A 19,676-nucleotide genomic window follows, 5' to 3' on the forward strand; every position below is an offset into this window, starting at 1 on the left:
CCAGGCCCGCGGGCGGGGCAATGAGGGAGAGCCAGGTGAGGCTGTTTGTCGACTGCCGCCCCGGGGCAGACTTTGTACGTGTGGGCGCGGTCTGTCAGTCGGGGCGAGCCAGACTTAACCCCAACAAAGGAGCCTCCCGCACCACATCGCCGGCGCAGCCTGTGAGAGAGAGAGGGTGAATAAGGAGCGGCATTCCTGCGCCGGCACTCAGCGCTCACACCCCACTCGCCGCACCTTAGGAGCAAACAGCGAGCGGCAGCACATCGACACACCGCGGCAGGCAGGCAGGTAGGTGCTCCGGCCACGGCTCCAGCCCGGGATCACACACCCGAGCGCATCCCATTCCAACCGATGCCACCCCTATCCATTCCTCTCCCGTTCCACTCCATCCCATCCAACTCTATCCCACCGAGAGAGAAAAACAGACACAAAGTGCTGGAGTAACTCAGCGGGTCAGGTAGAACTTGGACAGGCGACGTCTGAGGTCGGGACCTTGCCTCATACCCGAAGCTTCACCTATCCATGTTCCCCAGAGACGCTGCCTGACCAGCTGAGTTACTCCAGCCCTATGTGTCTTTTATGTAAACCAGCATTTGCAGTTCCGTGTCTATCCCACCCTGTCCAATTCCCAGCAGAACACAAAGTGTTGGAGGATGTCAACAGGTCAGGCAGCATCTGAGGAGGGAATGTTTAGATGAGTTCCATCAGTCTGAAGAATGGTCCCGACATGAAATGTCGTCACTCCATGTCCTTCACCGGTGCTGCCTGACCCGCTGAGTTCCTCCAGCACTTTGTGTTTTTCTCAAGATTCCAGCATCCGCTGTTCCTCGAGTTTCCATACTATCCAACTCCACCCCACCCAAAGAAAGACACAAAGTGCTGGAGTAACTCAGCGGGTCAGGCATGATCTCAGTTTTAGTTCATAATTTATTGTCATGTGTACCGCGCTTCAGTGAAAAGCTTTTTGTTGCCAGCTACCCAATCAGCAGAAAGTCAATCGATCCATTTACAGAGAATAGACAATAGGTGCAGGAGTAGACCATTCGGCCCTTCGAGCCAGCACCACCATTCAACGTGATCATGGCTGATCATCCCCAATCAGTACCACGTTCCTGCCTTCTCCCCATGTCCCCTGACTCGGCTGTTTTTAAGAGCCCTATCTAGCTCTCTCATGAAAGCATCCTGAGAACCCGCCTCTACCGCCCTCTGAGGCAGAGAATTCCACAGACTCACAACTCTCTGTGTGAAAAAGTGTTTCCTCGTCTCCGTTCTAAATGGCTTACCGCTTACCGCCCCTGGTTCTGGACTCCCCAACATCGGGAACATGTTTCCTGCCTGGAAACATGTTCCCGAAACATGTTCCCGATGTTGGGGGAGTCCAGATAGATACACGATAGATGGATAGGTTGACGATAAGGGAACAACGTTTAGTGCAAGGTAAAGCCAGCAAAGTCCGATCAAGGATAGTCCGAGGATCGTCAAAGAGATATGAGAACATGGATAGGCGACGTCTCAAGGTTGGGACCCTTCTTCAGACCCGAAGGCTCATCCTATCCATGTTCTGCCTGACTCGCTGAGTTCCTCCAGCATTTTGTGTTTTTCTCACGATTCCGGCATCCGCAGTTCCTTGTATTTGCATCCTATCCCGGTCCCACAATATCCCTCCTCAGCTCCAGCCTATCCAACAAACTGATCTCACCCACCCCATCCTGATGCCACCCCACCCCAGCAGCCGCCAGGACCCGCCACCAGTCTGTTTATTAACCCGGAGACGCAGAACAGTTTTGATTTTGGATCTCATGGGACTGGTCACATGTCCCCGATCAAACTGCGGAGTCTCCTGAGATGGGGAGTGTGTGGTGGACAAGAGGAGGGTGTGGAGGGCAGGAGGGGGGGGGGGGGGGGGGGCATGAATGTTGCCCCCGGCTGCGTCCAACCACACTCCTGGGAGTGAGGGCGACACTTCAACCAGAACGATAGGGGAGGGGGAGGTGAGTGTGACGGCGGGAGGGAGTGAGGGTGAGGAGAAGGGTGGTGGGGTGAGAGTGAGGGGGGTGAGAGGTGTAGACGGGAAGCCCTCTCTTTCCACCCGGGCCGAGCTCCGTCCCAATCCCGGACACTCATCGCTCCCCGCCTGTGCTTCTGAGACACCCCCCGCCCCTTCCCTCCTCTCCCCCTCCCCTCCCCGGACCACAGCCACCCTCCACCCCAGTCTCACTGGAGACATTTCCCTTCATCCCGATCGGATCCAATTCGGTGTTGTAGATTTGCCGTATGTAACGCAGCTTGTAACAAAGCACGGCAGAGATTCATAAACTGGTAGATGGGCCAAATTTGCACGGCGCAGCGGCAGAGCTGTTGCCTGACAGTACAGCGCCAGACCCGGATTCGCTCCTGAGCTCGGGTGCTGTCTGCGTGGAGTTTGCACGTTCTCCCCGTTCCCCCGGGTTCCCCGGTTTCCTCCCACTCCAAAGATGCACATGTTTGTAGGCTAATCGGCTTTGTCAATTGTCCCCAACGTGTAGGATAGCGCTAGTGTACGGGGTGATCGCTGGTCGACGCGGACACGGTGGGCCGAAGGGCCTGTTTCCAGCTGCGTCTCTAAAGTGTAAGGTCTAAAGTCACCAAACGCATTAGTAAAGTCATCAACCAAACCTGTGAACACTCACAGTCTTTTGACCAGGGTAGAGGATTCTAAAATCGGAGAGCATCGGCCTAAAGTGAGAGGGGAAAGATTTAAGAGGGACCTCAGGGGCAACTTTTTTTCACTCAGAGGATAGTTCATATCTGGAATGCGCTGCCAGAGGAGGATATAGACGTGGATAGGAAGGAAGAACAGATGCTGGTTTAAACCAAAGATAGACACAAAAAGCTGGAGCAACGAGTCATGTGGTCTAGTGACTTTTAAACGTCATTTAGACATGTATATATATATATATATATATATGAAGGGTTTAGAGGGACATGGACCAAATGCAGGCAAATGGGACTGGCCCAATATGTATGCATGGACAAAGGGCGTGTTACCCTGCTGTTCAGCTCTATGACAGAGTGAACGGCGGGGAAACTAAGTGGGACCTTGGCTTGACCACACATGGTTAAATGGGCTATCCCTTTGTTTAGGCGTAGTCCCGATCTTTCAACCTACCTCGCACTTTTTCCTATGTAACCGTAAAGCTATAATGCCGTAACACAATATTCTGCACTCTGGTGTTTCTTCACCTTGCGCTACCTGTTGTACCTGTGCATAGCTTGATCGGACTCGTGTACCGTAACATTTGACTGGATATAGCACGCAGACAAAAGCTGTTCACTGTATCTACGTACATGTGGCATAAACCAATACTGATACACTTGACTGACCCACTTACAGCCATGGCCGGCTCTGGTACAGAAACATGGCGAGGGTGCAGAGATATTTATAGTTTACATTTTAATTGATTGCCACAGTACCGAGGTACAATGAAAAGCTTTTGTTGCGTGCTCTCCGGTCAACAGATATACAGTGCATGATTACAATCGAGCCATTTACAGTGTGTAGATACATGATAAGGGAATAATGTTTAGTGCAAGGTAAAGCCGGCAAAGTCTTGTCATGGATAGCTCGAGGGTCGACAAAGTGGTAGACAGTACATCAGCACTGCTCTCTGGTTGTGGTAGGATGATTCGGTTGGGAAGAAACAGTCCCTGAATCTGGAGGTGTGTTTTTACACTATAATGAACCAATGTTTGTTTTTTTGTGTGTAGGTATGCGCGCCTGTGTGTGTGTGTCTATCTATAGATATATATATGTGTGTGTGTGTGTATACGTGCGAGTATGTGCATATATACACACTGAACTTTTTCTCGCGTTTATTATATTGTTTACAGTGTATTATGTTTACATATTCTGTTGTGCTGCAGCAAGCAAGACTTTCATTGTTCTATCTGGGACACATGACAATAAAACACTCTTGACTCTTGTCAGGGTGTAGGCATTGGGAGAAAGTGGACAGACTGGGCGGTACTGAGGGAGTGTCACCTTGCTTCCCTGTGTATCGCGTCTCAGAGACTCGGGGGTTGGGTGTCAGTGGGACCTGTCTGTTCCTGACCAGTGGCTGATGTGCTCTTTCTCTCTCTCTCTCTCTCTCCCCACAGCTGCTAACGAAATGGAGGTCATTGGGAATTATCACAAACTGACCCACAGCGATCATTTGGATTCCGGTAGGTGATGGGGGGGGGGGGGTGATGGGGGGGGGGGGGGGGGGTGGAGAAGCTGGACTGGCCATCTGTAATACCCCAGGACAGCGACTGGCAGCTATCACTCACCTGAGGGCTGGCTAGGCCAGGCTGGGGTCAGGGGGCAGACCAGGATCTGGGTCAGAGGGCAGAGGTTAGCCCTGACTCTGGGTCAGAGGGCAGAGGTTAGCCCTGACCCACTCTATGAATGTTGGCCCTGACTGGGTCAGCAGAGGGTCGCCCTGATTATGGGCCAGAGGGCAGGGTCCGGAGTGCCCCCTAGTCACCAGGGTGTGTGAGTGGAGGGTGCTGGGATTGGGTCTAACTCCGGCCATCTCCGTCTCTGCAGGGATCTTCGAGAGTGAGCGCGGCAGGAGAATGGACAGAGGGGGCTTCTCCGACAATGGTGAGTGTACGCCATGGGACTGGGGGCATGAGGGGTGGGGGGAATGAGAGAGGGGATGGGGGAGCAATAAGGGGTACAATGAGGGGGGTGGGAGGGTGAGAGGGATGGGCAGCAGTGTTGGGAATGGGGTGTATAGAACTCGTGTTAATGGATGATCGATGGTTGGTGTGGGGTCAGTGGCCTGTCAATACTGTTATTTTCAAGCAATCAAACTCACGCTCTGTGGTAAATGTTGATATAAGGAACTGTATCTGCTTGTTTACAAAAAAAGTCACAAAGCGCTGGAGTAAATCGGGTGCCGACTTGAAAGGTCTCCTATCCACATCCATAAGTTCATGTGATAGGAGCAGAATTGGGTCATTCGGCCCATCAAGTTAACACCACATTCAGTCAAGGTTGTTCTACCTTTCCGTCTCAACCCCATTCTCCTGCCTTCTCCCCCTTAATCCCTGACACCCCATTCTCCGGAGATGCTGCCTGACCCGCTGAGTTACTCCAGCACTTTGCGTCTTTTTCTGTGACAATTGATGTAGGGCAGGTCTGCCGCAATCCATGCGCTTTGTAATAAAATCTCCTGTTTTCTCTTCTGTTGCAGTCTTTACCGAGCAGGTGACCACAAAAGTGACCTCGCTGCCACCACGTGAGTGACCCCCACGCCTTTCTTCGGGTTCTGGGGGGAGGGGGGTGGGGGTTCAGTACTGGGGGAATATCAACTCCAGCCATCAGACCAGTCCGACCAGGCAGGAGTCGGTAACGGGTTATGCGCAGGCAGAGGGGATTAGGTTCACCTGACGTCGTGTTCGGTGCGGCCACTGTGGGCCTAAGGGCCCGTTGACGTGCGGTACAGTGCTACATACTATGGAACTGTTTGACCGTTCTTCCGTCAGAGGCTCGGAGAAGGCATGGTCACCGATGTTTGGGGCGATCACAACTCCTCTGTGAATGAAGCCGCCAGGGTCTGCATGGGCAACAGTCACAGAGAGAATGGTGGGGTTGTTACAGTGGAGAAAGAGACCATTTGGCCCATCAGGTCTATCCTGGCTCTCCGTGGATTGTTCCACCCAGTGACATTCTCCGCTGCTTCCCTGCGAATTATTTCCTTGCCTGATTCTTACCCAATTCCCACCTGTCCACATCCTCAAAGCCCTCTCCATGACCCCTCCTCTCTTCCCAGGAGATCAGTTTCACAGTCTCCAGTCCTTCCACACAACTGAGGTCCCTCATGCCCAGAACCATTCCAGAAAATCCCTGCTGCATCCTCTCGGAAACCTCCACATCTTTCCTGAAATGCCGTGTCCTCACCGCCCTGCCTGGGAAATATGTGGTCGATCCTTCCTCCTCCTGGTATCTCCGGATAGATGGAAATTCTCTAGCAGTCGTTCCGGCGGCAGCTCACAGGTTGGGAGAGGACTGCCCCCCCCCCCCCCGATCACTGACATCCTCCGTGTGATTCCCACAGGAGCCGGCTACTCTTCCAGTTCCTCATCCCGGAGAACTGGCCACTCAATGGGATACGGGGCAGATATCATCGGATCGTCCAATAGCTACCTCATCGCAAGTGAGTACACTGGGCCTGCGGGTGAGGGAAGTTAGAGAGGAGGGGAGAGTGAGAGAGAGAGAGAGGATAAAGTGAAGAAGAGGGCGAGCGAGAGGGAATAGAGCAGGAGAGGGGAGAGAGGGTGAGAGCGGGAGAGAGGAGAGAGCGGGTTTGGGGGGGGGAGGGGGGGGGGCGCGTGACAGGGGAGGGAACAGGAGCAGGAGGAGGGGGGGACGGGAGAGGGGGAGAGACCGGGAGAGGGGGGAGAACGGAGAGGGGTGGGAGCAGGAGAGACCCAGACCAACTGGACGGGGGGGGGGGGGGGGGGGTGGGTTGTGGGGATCCGCACTGACCCAGACCCGGCATTCCCACAGCTGGACGCGGCTCCAACGGCGGATATTCCAAGACTCGATTCCCCAGCTCATCATACTCTATCTCACCGGACACCACGCTGGAACGGAAAACTACTGTTGGCCGGAATGCCGGATACGAGGGTATGTCAAGGGTTGGAGGGAGACGAGGGGAGGGATAAAGGGCAGGGGTGGGGACTGAGGCAGGGAGCATGAGAGAGGAAGAGGGAGAGAAGGAGATGGAGTGATCATCTTGAATCAGAGAGGAATGGGGGGCAAGGAGAGACTGGGAGAGAGAGATGGGGGTGAGGGAGAGAGAGGAAAAGGGGGAGATGGGGAGAGGGAATGATGGGGAGAGAGAGTGATGGGGAGAGAGAGAGATGGGAAGAGAGTGATGGCGAGCAGGATGGGGGAGAGAGAGATGGGGAGAGAGAGAGATAGTGAGAGCAGAAGGAGAGGTAGTGGATGGGAGGGAGAGAGAAGATACAGAGAAAGGGATGGGGCGATGGGGAGGGAGAGTGTGGAAAGTGAGTGAGAGAGAGAGGAGAGAGAGAGAGAGAGAGGGAGAGAGAGTGAAAAAGAGAATGAGAGAGTGAGGTAGAGATGTAGAGAAAGGGAAGAGGCAGAGAGGTTGGAGGGTTGGGAGTAGCTCCAAGACTATGAACACTTTACTGAACGGAATGTTTTTTTACAGGGAGCTCCAGTGGGAATTCTTCGCCTGAACTTTCCCGGAAAGAATTCAGTAAGGACGTCTAGGCCTCAATGTTATCCGTACCACCTGAGACTGACCTCCCCCTCAGCCCACCCTCCCACACGGGGCTCGTGCCAGCGGCCCTGGGAGAGACCCCCGCCCGCTCCAGTGGTAGGGGCCTCAGCAAGGCTGGCCACCGGGCACTGGCCCTGGAGTTGATGCCTGCTCCCCACTCTCTTCAGCCCCATACATCGAACCTCAGCCCCAACTCCCATCAGCGACCCCACCACAACACTACGGGCACGGGGAGAATCCCAAAGGTTCAGCACCTCTGAGAGTGGGGATCTCTCCATCTGTGAAGGGGTAACTCCTCGCCCTGAAACAATGCCTCTAGTTCCATGTATCCCCCCCCCCCCCCCCCCCCCCCCCCCCCCCCACTGGGGGAAACATCTCTCAGCACACACCCTGTCACTCGTGCAGAGATGTACTCTACATCCAATGTGCTGTCCATGTCCCAGGAGTGTGTGATGGGATGGTGTAGAGGGAGCTTCACTCTGTGTCTGACCCTTGACGATAGCCAGCACCATTCCCATTCAAGCCAGTGCCATTCATGTCCCCAGGAGTGTGTGATCATGGTTCAGAGATCAGCGCTGTCCACGGGCCCCTGTTTCCGTGACCGCTGGGCTTGGGGGGATGGGGAGTTGGAATGCCTCCTGATATGTCTTTAAGAATAGTTGTTTTAGACAAATGGGTGATCTTTAAGATTGTATCTATCTAAGTCTGATTACAATATTTTTGTTTGATACCAGAGAATTGGCCTCCCCACCGTCCCCTTCTGAGGCAGATAGACATTACAATGTTAGGGTTTGAGGCTAATGATGAACAGATACCAGTATACCAGAAGCAAACACAGTCAGTCAATGAGAAAAAACATGTACAAATCCAGAATCAACACATTTGCCCCCTGGGGGTTGCGAAATTTACACCCTGTCACGAAATGTACCCCCAGCTTCCCTCTGTCTGACCCCGCGGGGGCAGTGTGTGATGGGATGGTATATAGGGAGTGCATCTGTAGCACTGCATAATGAGGTTTATTTTGGATACTGACCAACAATGTCTTGTTGGTTTTATTTTCTCAGGCAGCTCAAACACGAGAGGGAGGAGTCAGGGTCGAGGTACAGTATCACCATCAGGGAATGGCCTTGCCAAGCTTATCGCTCAGTGCTGAATGCCCGCAGGGCGCGGTGCAGTTGACCGCAGCGAGGGCTTGAGACTGCGAGGTTGCATCGCTGGTGTCCCCGGGCCGGTCCCAACCCCCCCCCCCCCCCCCCCCCCCCCCCCCCCCCCCCCCCCCACCCCCCCCCCCCCTCCACTGACATCTGGTCAATTCCCTCGCCTGTCGGCTTGAAGCCCAGCACATGCCATCACTGCAGACACCCCCGTGTATGTCATAGAAAAGAGGTGCAGGAATAGGCCGTTCGGCCCTTTGAGCCAGCACCGCCATTCAATATGATCATGGCTAGTCATCTAAAATCAGTACCCCGTTTCTGCTTTTTCCCCAATATCCCTCGATTGTTCAGCCCTAAGAGCTAAATATAATTTTCTCTTGATACAGACAGCACTCTTCCAGTGCAGGGGAGTGCTGCTTCCGACTGGATGGAGGCAGGTGGGAGGGTGTTGCAGGGACTGGCTGGTGAAGGAGCAATGGGAGCCCTCTTGGATACTGTCGTGGGATCGTGCTGGCCCTGGGGTTCTGCACTCTGCCTTTCCCCTCTGCCATCCCACAGACCCCCAGCCCTTCGACCCTGGCCCCCGGCTGTCTGGTGACCCCATCCCTGACCCCCGGTTGTCTGGTGACTCCCCCGCCCCCACCCCCCCCCCCTCCAGCACAGACTGTCAGCGCCCTGCCCTGGTCTGAGGGTGTCCCACCAACCGTGGTGTGCGCACCGATCGGTCTTGACCCAGCGCGCTGCGGGGTTCCGCGTTGCACTGTTCGGGGGCGGGACGAGGGGGGGTCTCTCGACTGGGCCGGGGGTCTTCCCCCGACACCCCCCTCCGTCCTGAGTCGCCGTCTGATGGGAGCCTTTGTGTTGCAGAGAGTGCGATCCGAGCCCGGCTGCAGAGCGCTTCACCCAATGGACGCTGTAAGTGACCAACTGACACCTCACTGCCTGCCTGCCCGCCCGACTGACCCATGGGGAGGGGCAATGACCCCGACTGACCCCCGGGAAGGGGCGATGACCCCGACTGACCCCTGGGGAGGGGCAATGACCCCGACTGACCCCCGGGAAGGGGCGATGACCCCCGACTGACCCCTGGGGAGAGGCAATGACCCCCGACTGACCCGTGGGGAGAGGCAATGACCCCCCCCCGACTGGGGGGGGGGGGGGGGGAGACTTCTCTGATTGACCACAGACATAGGAGACGGAGGGTGGCGAGAGAGCTACAGAGAGTGAGAATGAGAATGAGGGGAGAATGGAGGAGAGTGCAGGGAGGGGGAGAATGCAGTGGGGAGAGTGGACGAGAGTGAAGGGATGGGAGAGTAAGGGGGAGAGTGGAGGAGTGTGCAGGGAGGGGGAGAGTGCAGGAGAGAGGGAAAGTAGAGGAGAGGGGGGTAGTGGGGAAGAGCACTGGGAAGGGGGAAGGCGGGAGGGTGAGTGAAGGGATCGGAAAGATGGATGAAAGGGAAGTGTGAAGGAGCTGTTCAAGCAGGTTGGACGGGATGTTGGGAGAGGGGTTGCATTGTGAGGTGAAGTCCCGTGGCAGGTGCGATCCTGGGGAAGATGTTCCCCTCTGGGTGATGGGAGCACAGTGGCCTCTTCGTCCTGTGGACCCAGTGGACATAGAGGTGTCCTCAGATCCCGATGTTCACACCATCTCTGGCTTCCACACCTCTGGTGTTACACTCAATGATTCCCCTGTATCTGAACATGAACAGGCCCTTCAGCCCACAATGTCGGTGCCCAGCATGATGCCAAGTTAAACTAATCTCCTCTGCCTGAACGTGATGCATATCCCTCAATTGTACCTCCCAATTGTATCCCCCAAGATGTACAGGAAGAGATGTATCAGCAGAGCCATCTCCATCATCAAAGACCCCTACCACCCATCGCATGACATTTTCTCCATCCTGCCATCTGGGAAGAGGTACAGGAGCATTAGCTGCAAAACCAGCAGGATGCTCCTCGGCTTCTTCCCACAGGCTATAAGACTGCTAAATGGACTTTGCCCCCTGCCAAAGTATCGCGCACCAACCACCAACCTGGACACACTGCAGCAGAGCCACTGTTGTGCCGCTGCCAATCGGAACGCCTGTTGAATGTTTAGTAGAGTGTTAAATTTGTTCATGATACATGTATTTTTATTTCTATTTATTTTTAATGCACACTGAATGGACACTGGTTGAGCAATGTTTTTTTGTTTCCTCTGGGTATGTGTACCTATCCAAAAGTCTCTTAAACACCACTTTCGTATCTACCTCCACCACCACCCCTGGCGGCAAGTTCCAGGCACCCACCCACCACCCTCTGTATGTGAATCTTGCCTCTCACATCTCCTTTAAACTTTGCCCCTCTCACCTTAAAGCTACGCCCTCCCACTGTATGAGGTAAATCAAGAGTTCTCCCGAGTATTCCCCCGATCCGTAGGAGTTCGTGGCTGTCTCGTAGCGGCTCGTAATGCTAACGGTAAGTGCTCGGGACATGCGGTAAACTCGTGACGTTTTATCATCCCAACAAAAAAAATGTCCACGAGTAAAAAAAAATACTCGTGATGAAAAAAAATGTTACTTTTTACGCGTACGAGCCGCTACGAGACATCCACGAACCCGCTACGGACATTCTCTGAGTTCGAATCAGGGGAATACGCGGGAGAACTCTTGAATTGTCTCGTACAGTGAGACAGGGCTTTGACATTTTCACCCGGGCAAAATGGTTCTGACTATCTACCCTATCCATGCCTCTCACAATTGTGTACACTTCTACTAGGTCTTCCTGTAACCACAGGCATTCCAGAGAAAACAATCTGTCTGTCCAACCTATCCCTGTAGCTAATGCCTCTTAATCTGGGCATCATTCTGGTGACTTTGCTCTGCACCCTCGCCAAAGCCTTTCTCTAAAGGGGCAACCAGAACGGCATGGAAGGTTGCATATAATTCAAGTTCAAAGTCCTATAAAGCTACAACGAGACTTCCTGACTCTTAAACTCAATGGCCCGACCGATGACGGCAAGCGTACTGTGCACCTTCTTCGCCGCTGTCTACCTGCATTGATTCTCCTTCCCCTGCTCTGCTTTGCTCAGGGACAGAGCTGGAGGACGTGAAGCGGTTGCTGAAGGGGAGCCGCTCCGCCAGCACCAGCCCTCCGCGCTCGGCTCCCAGCACCCTGCCCTACCCCAAGAAGGCCGTGGTGGAGACGAAGATGGTGACTGCAAACTCCCAGTCAGGTAAGTGAGCGTCCCCCAACCTCAGGGAGCATCCTTCAACCAGGGAGCATCTCTCAACCTCAGCGAGCGTCTCTCAACCCCAGGGAGCGTCTCTCAACCTCAGGGAGCAGCCCCCAACCAAGGAGCATCCCCCAACCTCATGAAGCATCCCCCAACCAGGGAGCGTCTCTCATAGAAACATAGAAATTAGGTGCAGGAGTAGGCCATTCGGCCCTTCGAGCCTGCACCGCCATTCAATATGATCATGGCTGATCATCCAACTCAGTATCCCGTACCTGCCTTCTCTCCATACCCCCTGATCCCCTTAGCCACAAGGGCCACATCTAACTCCCTCTTAAATATAGCCAATGAACTGGCCTCAACTACCCTCTGTGGCAGAGAGTTCCAGAGATTCACCACTCTCTGTGTGAAAAAAGTTCTTCTCATCTCGGTTTTAAAGGATTTCCCCCCCTTATCCTTAAGCTGTGACCTCTTGTCCTGGACTTCCCTAACATCGGGAACAATCTTCCTGCATCTAGCCTGTCCAACCCCTTAAGAATTTTGTAAGTTTCTATAAGATCCCCTCTCAATCTTCTAAATTCTAGAGAGTATAAACCAAGTCTATCCAGTCTTTCTCATAAGACAGTCCTGACATCCCAGGAATCAGTCTGGTGAACCGTCTCTGCACTCCCTCTATGGCAATAATGTCCTTCCTCAGATTTGGAGACCAAAACTGTACGCAATACTCCAGGTGTGGTCTCACCAAGACCCTGTACAACTGCAGTAGAACCTCCCTGCTCCTATACTCAAATCCTTTTCCAATGAAAGCTAACATACCATTCGCTTTCTTTACTGCCTGCTGCACCTGCATGCCTACCTTCAATGACTGGTGTACCATGACGCCCAGGTCTCGCTGCATCTCCCCCTTTCCCAATCGGCCACCATTTAGATAATAGTCTGCTTTCCCGTTTTTGCCACAAAAATGGATAACCTCACATTTATCCACATTATACTGCATCTGCCAAACATTTGCCCACTCACCCAGCCTATCCAAGTCACCTTGCAGTCTCCTAGCATCCTCCTCACAGCTAACACTGCCCCCCAGCTTAGTGTCATCCGCAAACTTGGAGATATTGCCTTCAATTCCCTCATCCAGATCATTAATATATATTGTAAATAGCTGGGGTCCCAGCACTGAGCCTTGCGGTACCCCACTAGTCACTGCCTGCCATTGTGAAAAGGACCCGTTTACTCCTACTCTTTGCTTCCTGTTTACCAGCCAGTTCTCTATCCACATCAATACTGAACCCCCAATGCCTTGTGCTTTAAGTTTGTATACTAATCTCTTATGTGGGACCTTGTCGAAAGCCTTCTGGAAGTCCAGACACACCACATCCACTGGTTCCCCCCTATCCACGCTACTAGTTACATCCTCGAAAAATTCTATAAGATTCGTCAGACATGATTTACCTTTCGTAAATCCATGCTGACTTTGTCCAATGATTTCACCACTTTCCAAATGTGCTGCTATCCCCATCTTTAATAACTGACTCTAGCAGTTTCCCCACTACCGATGTTAGACTAACTGGTCTGTAATTCCCCATTTTCTCTCTCCCTCCCTTCTTAAAAAGTGGGGTTACGTTTGCTACCCGCCAATCTTCAGGAACTACTCCAGAATCTAAAGAGTTTTGAAAGATTATTACTAATGCATCCACTATTTCTGGAGCTACTTCCTTAAGTACTCTGGGATGCAGCCTATCTGGCCCTGGGGATTTATCGGCCTTTAATCCATTCAATTTACCCAACACCACTTCCCGGCTAACCTGGATTTCACTCAATTCCTCCAACTCCTTTATCTCCTGCTATTTCCGGAAAATTATTTATGTCTTCCTTAGTGAAGACGGAACCAAAGTAGTTATTCAATTGGTCCGCCATATCCTTGTTCCTCATGATCAACTCACCTGTTTCTGACTGCAAGGGACCTACATTTGTTTTAACTAATCTCTTTCTTTTCACATATCTATAAAAACTTTTGCAGTCAGTTTTTATGTTCCCTGCCAGTTTTCTTTCATAATCTATTTTTCCTTTCCTAATTAAGCCCTTTGTCCTCCTCTGCTGGTCTTTGAATTTCTCCCAGTCCTCCGGTATGCTGCTTTTTCTGGCTAATTTGTACGCATCATCCTTCGCTTTGATACTATCCCTGATTTCCCTTGTTATCCATGGATGTACTACCTTCCCTGATTTATTCTTTTGCCAAACTGGGATGAACAATTTTTGTAGTTCATCCATGCACCCTCAACCCCAGGGAGCATCCCTCAACCCCAGGGAGCGTCCCTCAACCCCAGGGAGCGTCTCTCAGCCTCAGGGAGGACCATCAACCTCAGGGAACATTCCACGACCTCAGGGAGCATGACACGACAGCCTTGATGGGCTGAATAGCCTCCTCCTGCCTGCATTCTCCTCCTCCTCCTCCTGCCCCTCTGGTGCTACTCCTCCCTCTGCCTTCACGTCAGCACTAGTAACCCCTCTCCCTCTGCTCCCCGCCAGTGTCAGGCCGATACGACACCGCTCTCGTGGACTCTGCCCTGCCCACCTATAACTGGACATCCACAGTGCCGCCAGGCAGCTCCAGCGTGGGACTGCGCGAGTATCGCAACAACCTGGCCACCACGGGCATGCAGATGTACAACACAACTGGATCCACATCTGTGACTGGTGAGTTATCTGTGGCTGGTGTGCTATCCGGTCAGCGGAAAGACAATACATGATTACAATCGAGCACACCCAGTTCCCCGTGTCCCGTCGCTGCTCCCCACTCCCCGTGCCGGGACGGAGAGACCGTCTCCCAGAGGATGTCTCTCAGCCGTGGGTGCGCGCGGAATTCAGGGGCTGTGTTTCAATCTCACTGACTCCCCTCTCTCCATCCGCAGCTCACAACGTCCACAAGAACAAAGCAGCGAGCCCGTCGGCAGCAAGCGTGGGGATGACCACCGTAACCGGTCAGTCGCTGCCGGAACACCGAGCCACAACCCGGGTGCACCCGCGCACAGTCCGCGTCCGGCTCCGAGCAGGGCGGCAACTGCGCCCGGCGCAGGGAGGGTTAAATAAAGGGGGCAGGCTGCAGGGGTCAGGGTGCGCGATCCAACGAAGTTTGGGGTTATTTAGCATATAATCAGGGAGACACAAGGAAATGCAAATGCTAGAATCTTGAGCAAAACACAAAGTTCAGGAGGAACTCAGTAAGTCAGGCAGCATAAATGCACAGACGATGTTTTGGGCCGGGACCCTTCTTCCCAATGAATACCCAACGAATTGGCATTCACAGCTGTCTAAGGGGATGAATTCCACAGATTCACTACCCTCTGATTAAAGAAATTCCTCCTCATTTCCTTTCTAAAGGTACATCCTTTTATTCCAAGGCTGTGCCCTTTGGTCCTAGACCTTCTGGGTGCTCCAGTTTCCTCCCACATTCTATGGATGTGTGGGTTTGTAGGTTAATTGGCTTTTGTAAAGATTGTGTAGGGAGTGGATGAGAAAGTGGGATAACATAGAACTAGATCGATGGGCGGCATGGACTTGGTGGGCTGACAGGCCTGTATCCAGGCTGAATCTCTTAAAATTAAATTGAAAACACTGAAAGCCAAGGTCCAAGTGGATCCCTGATGATCAAAGGGCAGGGCAGCTGAGGAATTGTGGCATTTTACTCATAGACAACTCAGAGAAAACTGTCCCTCTTATATTGAACCTTCCAAAGTGCAACACCTAGATTCACCTCCACCTGCCATTTATCCACCATTTCCACAGCTGCTCAAAATCCCGCTGCGTACTTTGGCAGCCTTCCTCACTGCCCACGACTTCACAAGGTTTGGTGTCCTCTGCAGACTTACCAATCTGTCCACCCTGTCCTCTCCCCATCAGTCAGTTGTGGCCACAGTCTCCCACCGTTGCATTACATTGCATTGCATTACATTGCATTGCATGCACTTCTTGCCAGGCAGGTTCCCCCAAAGTTCATGACGTCAGAGTGCAATCCATTTATTGCCTTGGCCGTTGGCTGACATTGGACAGACCTGATCGAGGTACAACATTATGAGAGGTGCGGATAGGGTAGGCAGTCAGAATCTTTTTTCCCAGGGTGGAAATGTCCAGCACCAGAGGTCATAGCTTCAAAGTGAGAGGGGCAAAGTTTAAAGGAGATGAGCGAGTCATGTTTTATATACGGAGGATGGTGGGGGCCAGGAATGCACTGCCAGGGGTGGTGGTGGAGGCAGGTATAATAGTGATGTTTAAGAGGCTTTTAGATAGGCGCATGGATATGTAGGGAATGGGGGGATATGAATTATGTGGAGGCAGAGGATATATTAGTTTATCCTCTTGTGTTCTTGTGCTGTGCTGTTCTGTATTCTACATGTGCACGGGGTGGGGAGAGAGTTGTCACCCTGACTGACCCCGCCTCTGTCTCCCTCTCTCTCCCACAGTGCAAGGGCTACCGAACAACCTTGTGGCCAACTCCAACCCGCTTGCTGGAATGGCACAGACAGTGGGCACACACACCCAGGGTGAGTACTGGCCAGCTACCCTCCCCATCGCCCGCAAACCAGCGGGTTTAACTGGTAACCGGGCACTGTGCCTGACTGCCGGACGGTCGGACCTTGCTGACAGGGGGGGTACAGACCCAACAGGTGCCATGTGGCAGTGACACCCTCCAACCCGCTGTGCCCCACTCAGGGACCAGTAGAGTGTGCCGTAGCCAGGATCCGGCGGGCAAGGAGAGCTTCCACTCCACCTAGGGTCCGTAGGGGGTGGAGTGGCTCTGCTGTACGAGTCTGAAGGATTGGTGATGGGATCAAGGGAGTTGGCATGGCTGGAGATGGCCTGGTTGAGTTGCTTCTAGGCCTGGCCAAGCTGGCCATCACGGCGCCAGGCGGAAGAGGGTTTTGCCCGAGCCAGATGCTTGCCCCTTCACCGGGGAAATGTCCACACCCGGGTGGTGTTGGAGAGGGTAGTGTTATTTGTAACATAGATATTTGTAATTTAATGTCTGAATAGTTTGGTGATTCTGTAGAAAACCTCAGGAAAAATACCACAGGGAGTCACAACCTCTGTAGGTACGCTGGGTAGAGTCACACCTTCAGGGACTGTACCCCACGTAGAGACACACCGTCAAGGAGTTGAGTTGTTTGAGTTCAGTTTTGTTTGTTGTCATTTGTCACAGTGAAAAGCTTTTGTTGCGTGCTACCCAGTCAGTGGAAAGACAATACATGGTTACAATCGAGCCATCCACAGCGTACAGATATATTATATAGAGAATAACGTGAATGATGTTTAGTGCAAGATAAAGGCAGTAAAGTCCAATCAAAGGTAGTCACGCCTTCAGGGACTGTAGCTCAGGTAGAGTCGGTAAATGAGCTGCTGTGAATTCCTGTCACTGACTGCTGCCATTCTTCCTGTTGCCCCCCCCCTGCCCTGTCTTAGTTCTGGGCGTACAGAAGAACCAGGTGTCAAACTCGACCGTGGGCACCAGCGGCAACAGCTCCACAGGTCAGTGACCGCCTCATCAACGTCCCCACCCTCCCCACACACCCATCCACCCCCCCCACCAACCCCAACCCTCCCCCCCCAACCCCCTCCCCCCACCCACCCCTCCCCCCACCACCCATCCCCCCCCCACCTCCCCCCACCACCCATCCCCCCCACCAACCCCCCCAACCCCCTCCCCCCCACCCCTCCCCCACCACCCGCACCCCTCACCCCCCCCCTCCCCCCCCCACCCCCCCCCACCCCCCCCCCCCCTCCCCCCCCCCCCCCCCCCCCCATCCCCCCCCCCCCCCAACCCCCCCCCTTCCTCACCACCCCCACCCCTTCCTCCACTTCCTCGCCCCTCACCCCCCACTTCTCCCCCCACCCCTCCCCCCCACCCCCCCACCCCTCCCCCCCACCCCTCCCCGACCAACACCAGCCCCGCCCCCCCACAACCCCCACCCCTCCCTCACCACCCGCACCCCATCCTCACCCCTCGCCCCCACCCCTCCCTCATCACCCCCCACCCCCTCCCCCACCACCCTCATCACCTGCATCCCTCCCCCACCCTCGTCACCCGCGCACCCCTCTCCCCTACCCCTCCCCCACCATCCCCACCCCTCCCCCAGCATGAACAAGACAGTGAGTCGCCGTATCCTTCTGCCCCCAGCAATGGCCCTGGGCACAGACGGGATGCTGGACAAGGATTACCGCTTTGTGCTTCTGGACAAGGAGAAGGCTCCGTCCACCCGTGAGGCCCAGCTCCTCATCATGGCCAAGGACAGCGGCAAGCTCTTCACCACCGTGTCCAGCGGCTTCTCCGGTAACGGGGGAGACAGGGGTGGAGCGGGAGGGACATGGAGGGAGATGGGGGGCGGCAGGGGCAGTGGAGGGGGAGGCGAAGGGCAGGGGCTGGAGCCGAGACGACGTTACCCTGGAACCACAGGCAGTGTGAACAAGGAAGAGTTGGCAGACATTTGGGGATGCATGCGTCAATCCGTAAGTCAGTGGAGCACAGGAGGTGACCACTCGGCCTCTCCATCCTGCCCCATCATTCACATGGACATCATTCATCCCATCCCACCCTCATCCCCACTTCCCCACCCCATTCTCCCCAAACCCACACAATATCGCTCACAGCCTTGGAGATGTGGCATGTGGCATGTGGCATGTGGCATGTAGCATGTGGCATGTGGCATGTGGCATGCGCCACTCTCTCGCAAGTGAATTCCAGAGGCTTTCGATCCTGGATGGGGGGATATTCCTGATCTTTGTCTGAAATAGGTGACCCTGATTGTGGACCTGTGTCTCCCGTTCTCCAGATCCCATCCTATCATTCTCCTCAAAGCCTCGAGTTTCAGTGAGATCGCATCACTGTGCCGCCCTTAGAGTTTTTTCAAAATGTTGGGTCCAGTCATAGGCAGCTCTGGCACAGCTTCCAGGGGTTTGATGCCAGCGTGTGTCTTGCAGGTTCGGAGGTGGACGAAAGTCTGAAGAAGGAACAGCTGTTGGCCACTAGGTCGGGGGCCGACATCACAGCCCAGTCACGCGGTAAGAATTGTTGGGGGGGGCTGAGGCCGGCGGGTACGCCCGCTCTGTCCGGGGAGCAGCGGGAACAACGGAGAAGGCTCCAATTTGAACATTCCCCTCTGTAATGCCCAACTTATGTGCGGCAGAGGTCTATGCTGCCAGAATTGTGACCCTTCTCTCGCCACTCTGCTACGCTCCCCTCTCCACTCTCTGTCTTTGCCTCTGCTTTTCCTCTTTCCCTTTTCTTTTTTTTTCTTTTTTCTTTTCTTTATTTATTTAGTACAAGTACAATAAGTGACAGTAATACACACCACATATATCTTATTACATTTGTTGTACCCCTTCATTTTTTGAGCTTTAAGAAAGAAATAAAGGAAGTAAGGAAAGTGAGAAAGAGTCGTGATAGTGCGAGAAAGAAACAAAGCTCCATTAGAAAGAGAGTTAGAGAAGAAAGTTAAGAAATAGACCCTAGAAAAGAGAGAAAGAAAGAGAAACAGTCGCTCTATTATAAAAAAAACTACGCAAAAAGGGATATACCAACCATATTTTTCATCCCCCGTTACCAGACCCTGGCACCATTTATTTTTTTAAATTACTGTTGCACCTTATACTTGTAGTAAGTCCATAACTGCAGACCACGTCATTTGGAAGTGGTCTGCTTTGCCTGCGAGGAGGAGTCTCATATCTTCCAGGTGTAATGTTTCGAACATATTTGAAATCCACATTTTTATTGTTGGTATAGGAGCGTTTATCCAGAATTTGAGTATAAGGTTTTTTCCCGTTATTAGCCCGTAATTAAATACATTATTTTGGAACCCACTTTGCCATTTTCAAGAGAGAGCAGCTCTTGGGGCTGAAGGAATCAAGGGATATGGGGAAAAAGCAGGAACGGGCTACTGATTTGAGATGATCAGCCATGATCATATTCAAGGACGGCGCTGGCTCGAGGGCCTACTCCACCTATTTTTCTATATTTTCTTTCCAATCCTCTTCCGCTGCCAT

At 53.4% G+C, this 19,676-nt stretch overlaps 1 protein-coding gene across 1 annotated transcript; it reads left to right on the forward strand.

Moving 5' to 3' along the window:
• The first annotated feature begins 242 nt into the window (after positions 1-242).
• LOC129704193 (collagen alpha-1(XVII) chain-like) lies at positions 243-18,884 on the forward strand. The gene is made up of 16 exons (XM_055647135.1): positions 243-288; positions 4,138-4,203; positions 4,568-4,624; positions 5,220-5,264; positions 6,084-6,182; positions 6,536-6,655; positions 7,206-7,253; positions 8,342-8,377; positions 9,299-9,346; positions 11,502-11,645; positions 14,172-14,339; positions 14,555-14,623; positions 16,103-16,183; positions 17,100-17,165; positions 17,815-17,967; positions 18,615-18,884. Exons 2-16 carry the CDS (start codon positions 4,149-4,151, stop codon positions 18,797-18,799), a joined length of 1,374 nt encoding a protein of 457 aa, XP_055503110.1. The 5' UTR covers positions 243-288; positions 4,138-4,148; the 3' UTR covers positions 18,800-18,884.
• The last annotated feature ends 792 nt before the right edge of the window (positions 18,885-19,676 follow it).

This window comes from Leucoraja erinacea, chromosome 15 (genome assembly GCF_028641065.1).
Source record: "Leucoraja erinacea ecotype New England chromosome 15, Leri_hhj_1, whole genome shotgun sequence".
In the NCBI taxonomy this organism is placed as follows: domain Eukaryota; kingdom Metazoa; phylum Chordata; class Chondrichthyes; order Rajiformes; family Rajidae; genus Leucoraja; species Leucoraja erinaceus.

What these genes read in the sequence shown, in the direction of transcription:
- LOC129704193 (XM_055647135.1), top strand. Translation starts at nt 4,149, where the DNA reads ATGGAGGTCATTGGGAATTATCACAAACTGACCCACAGCGATCATTTG. An exon ending in GACTGCAAACTCCCAGTCAG is followed by an intron (nt 11,646 to 14,171) that starts GTAAGTGAGCGT and finishes GCTCCCCGCCAG; the next exon opens with TGTCAGGCCGATACGACACC. An exon ending in TGGATCCACATCTGTGACTG is followed by an intron (nt 14,340 to 14,554) that starts GTGAGTTATCTG and finishes CTCCATCCGCAG; the next exon opens with CTCACAACGTCCACAAGAAC.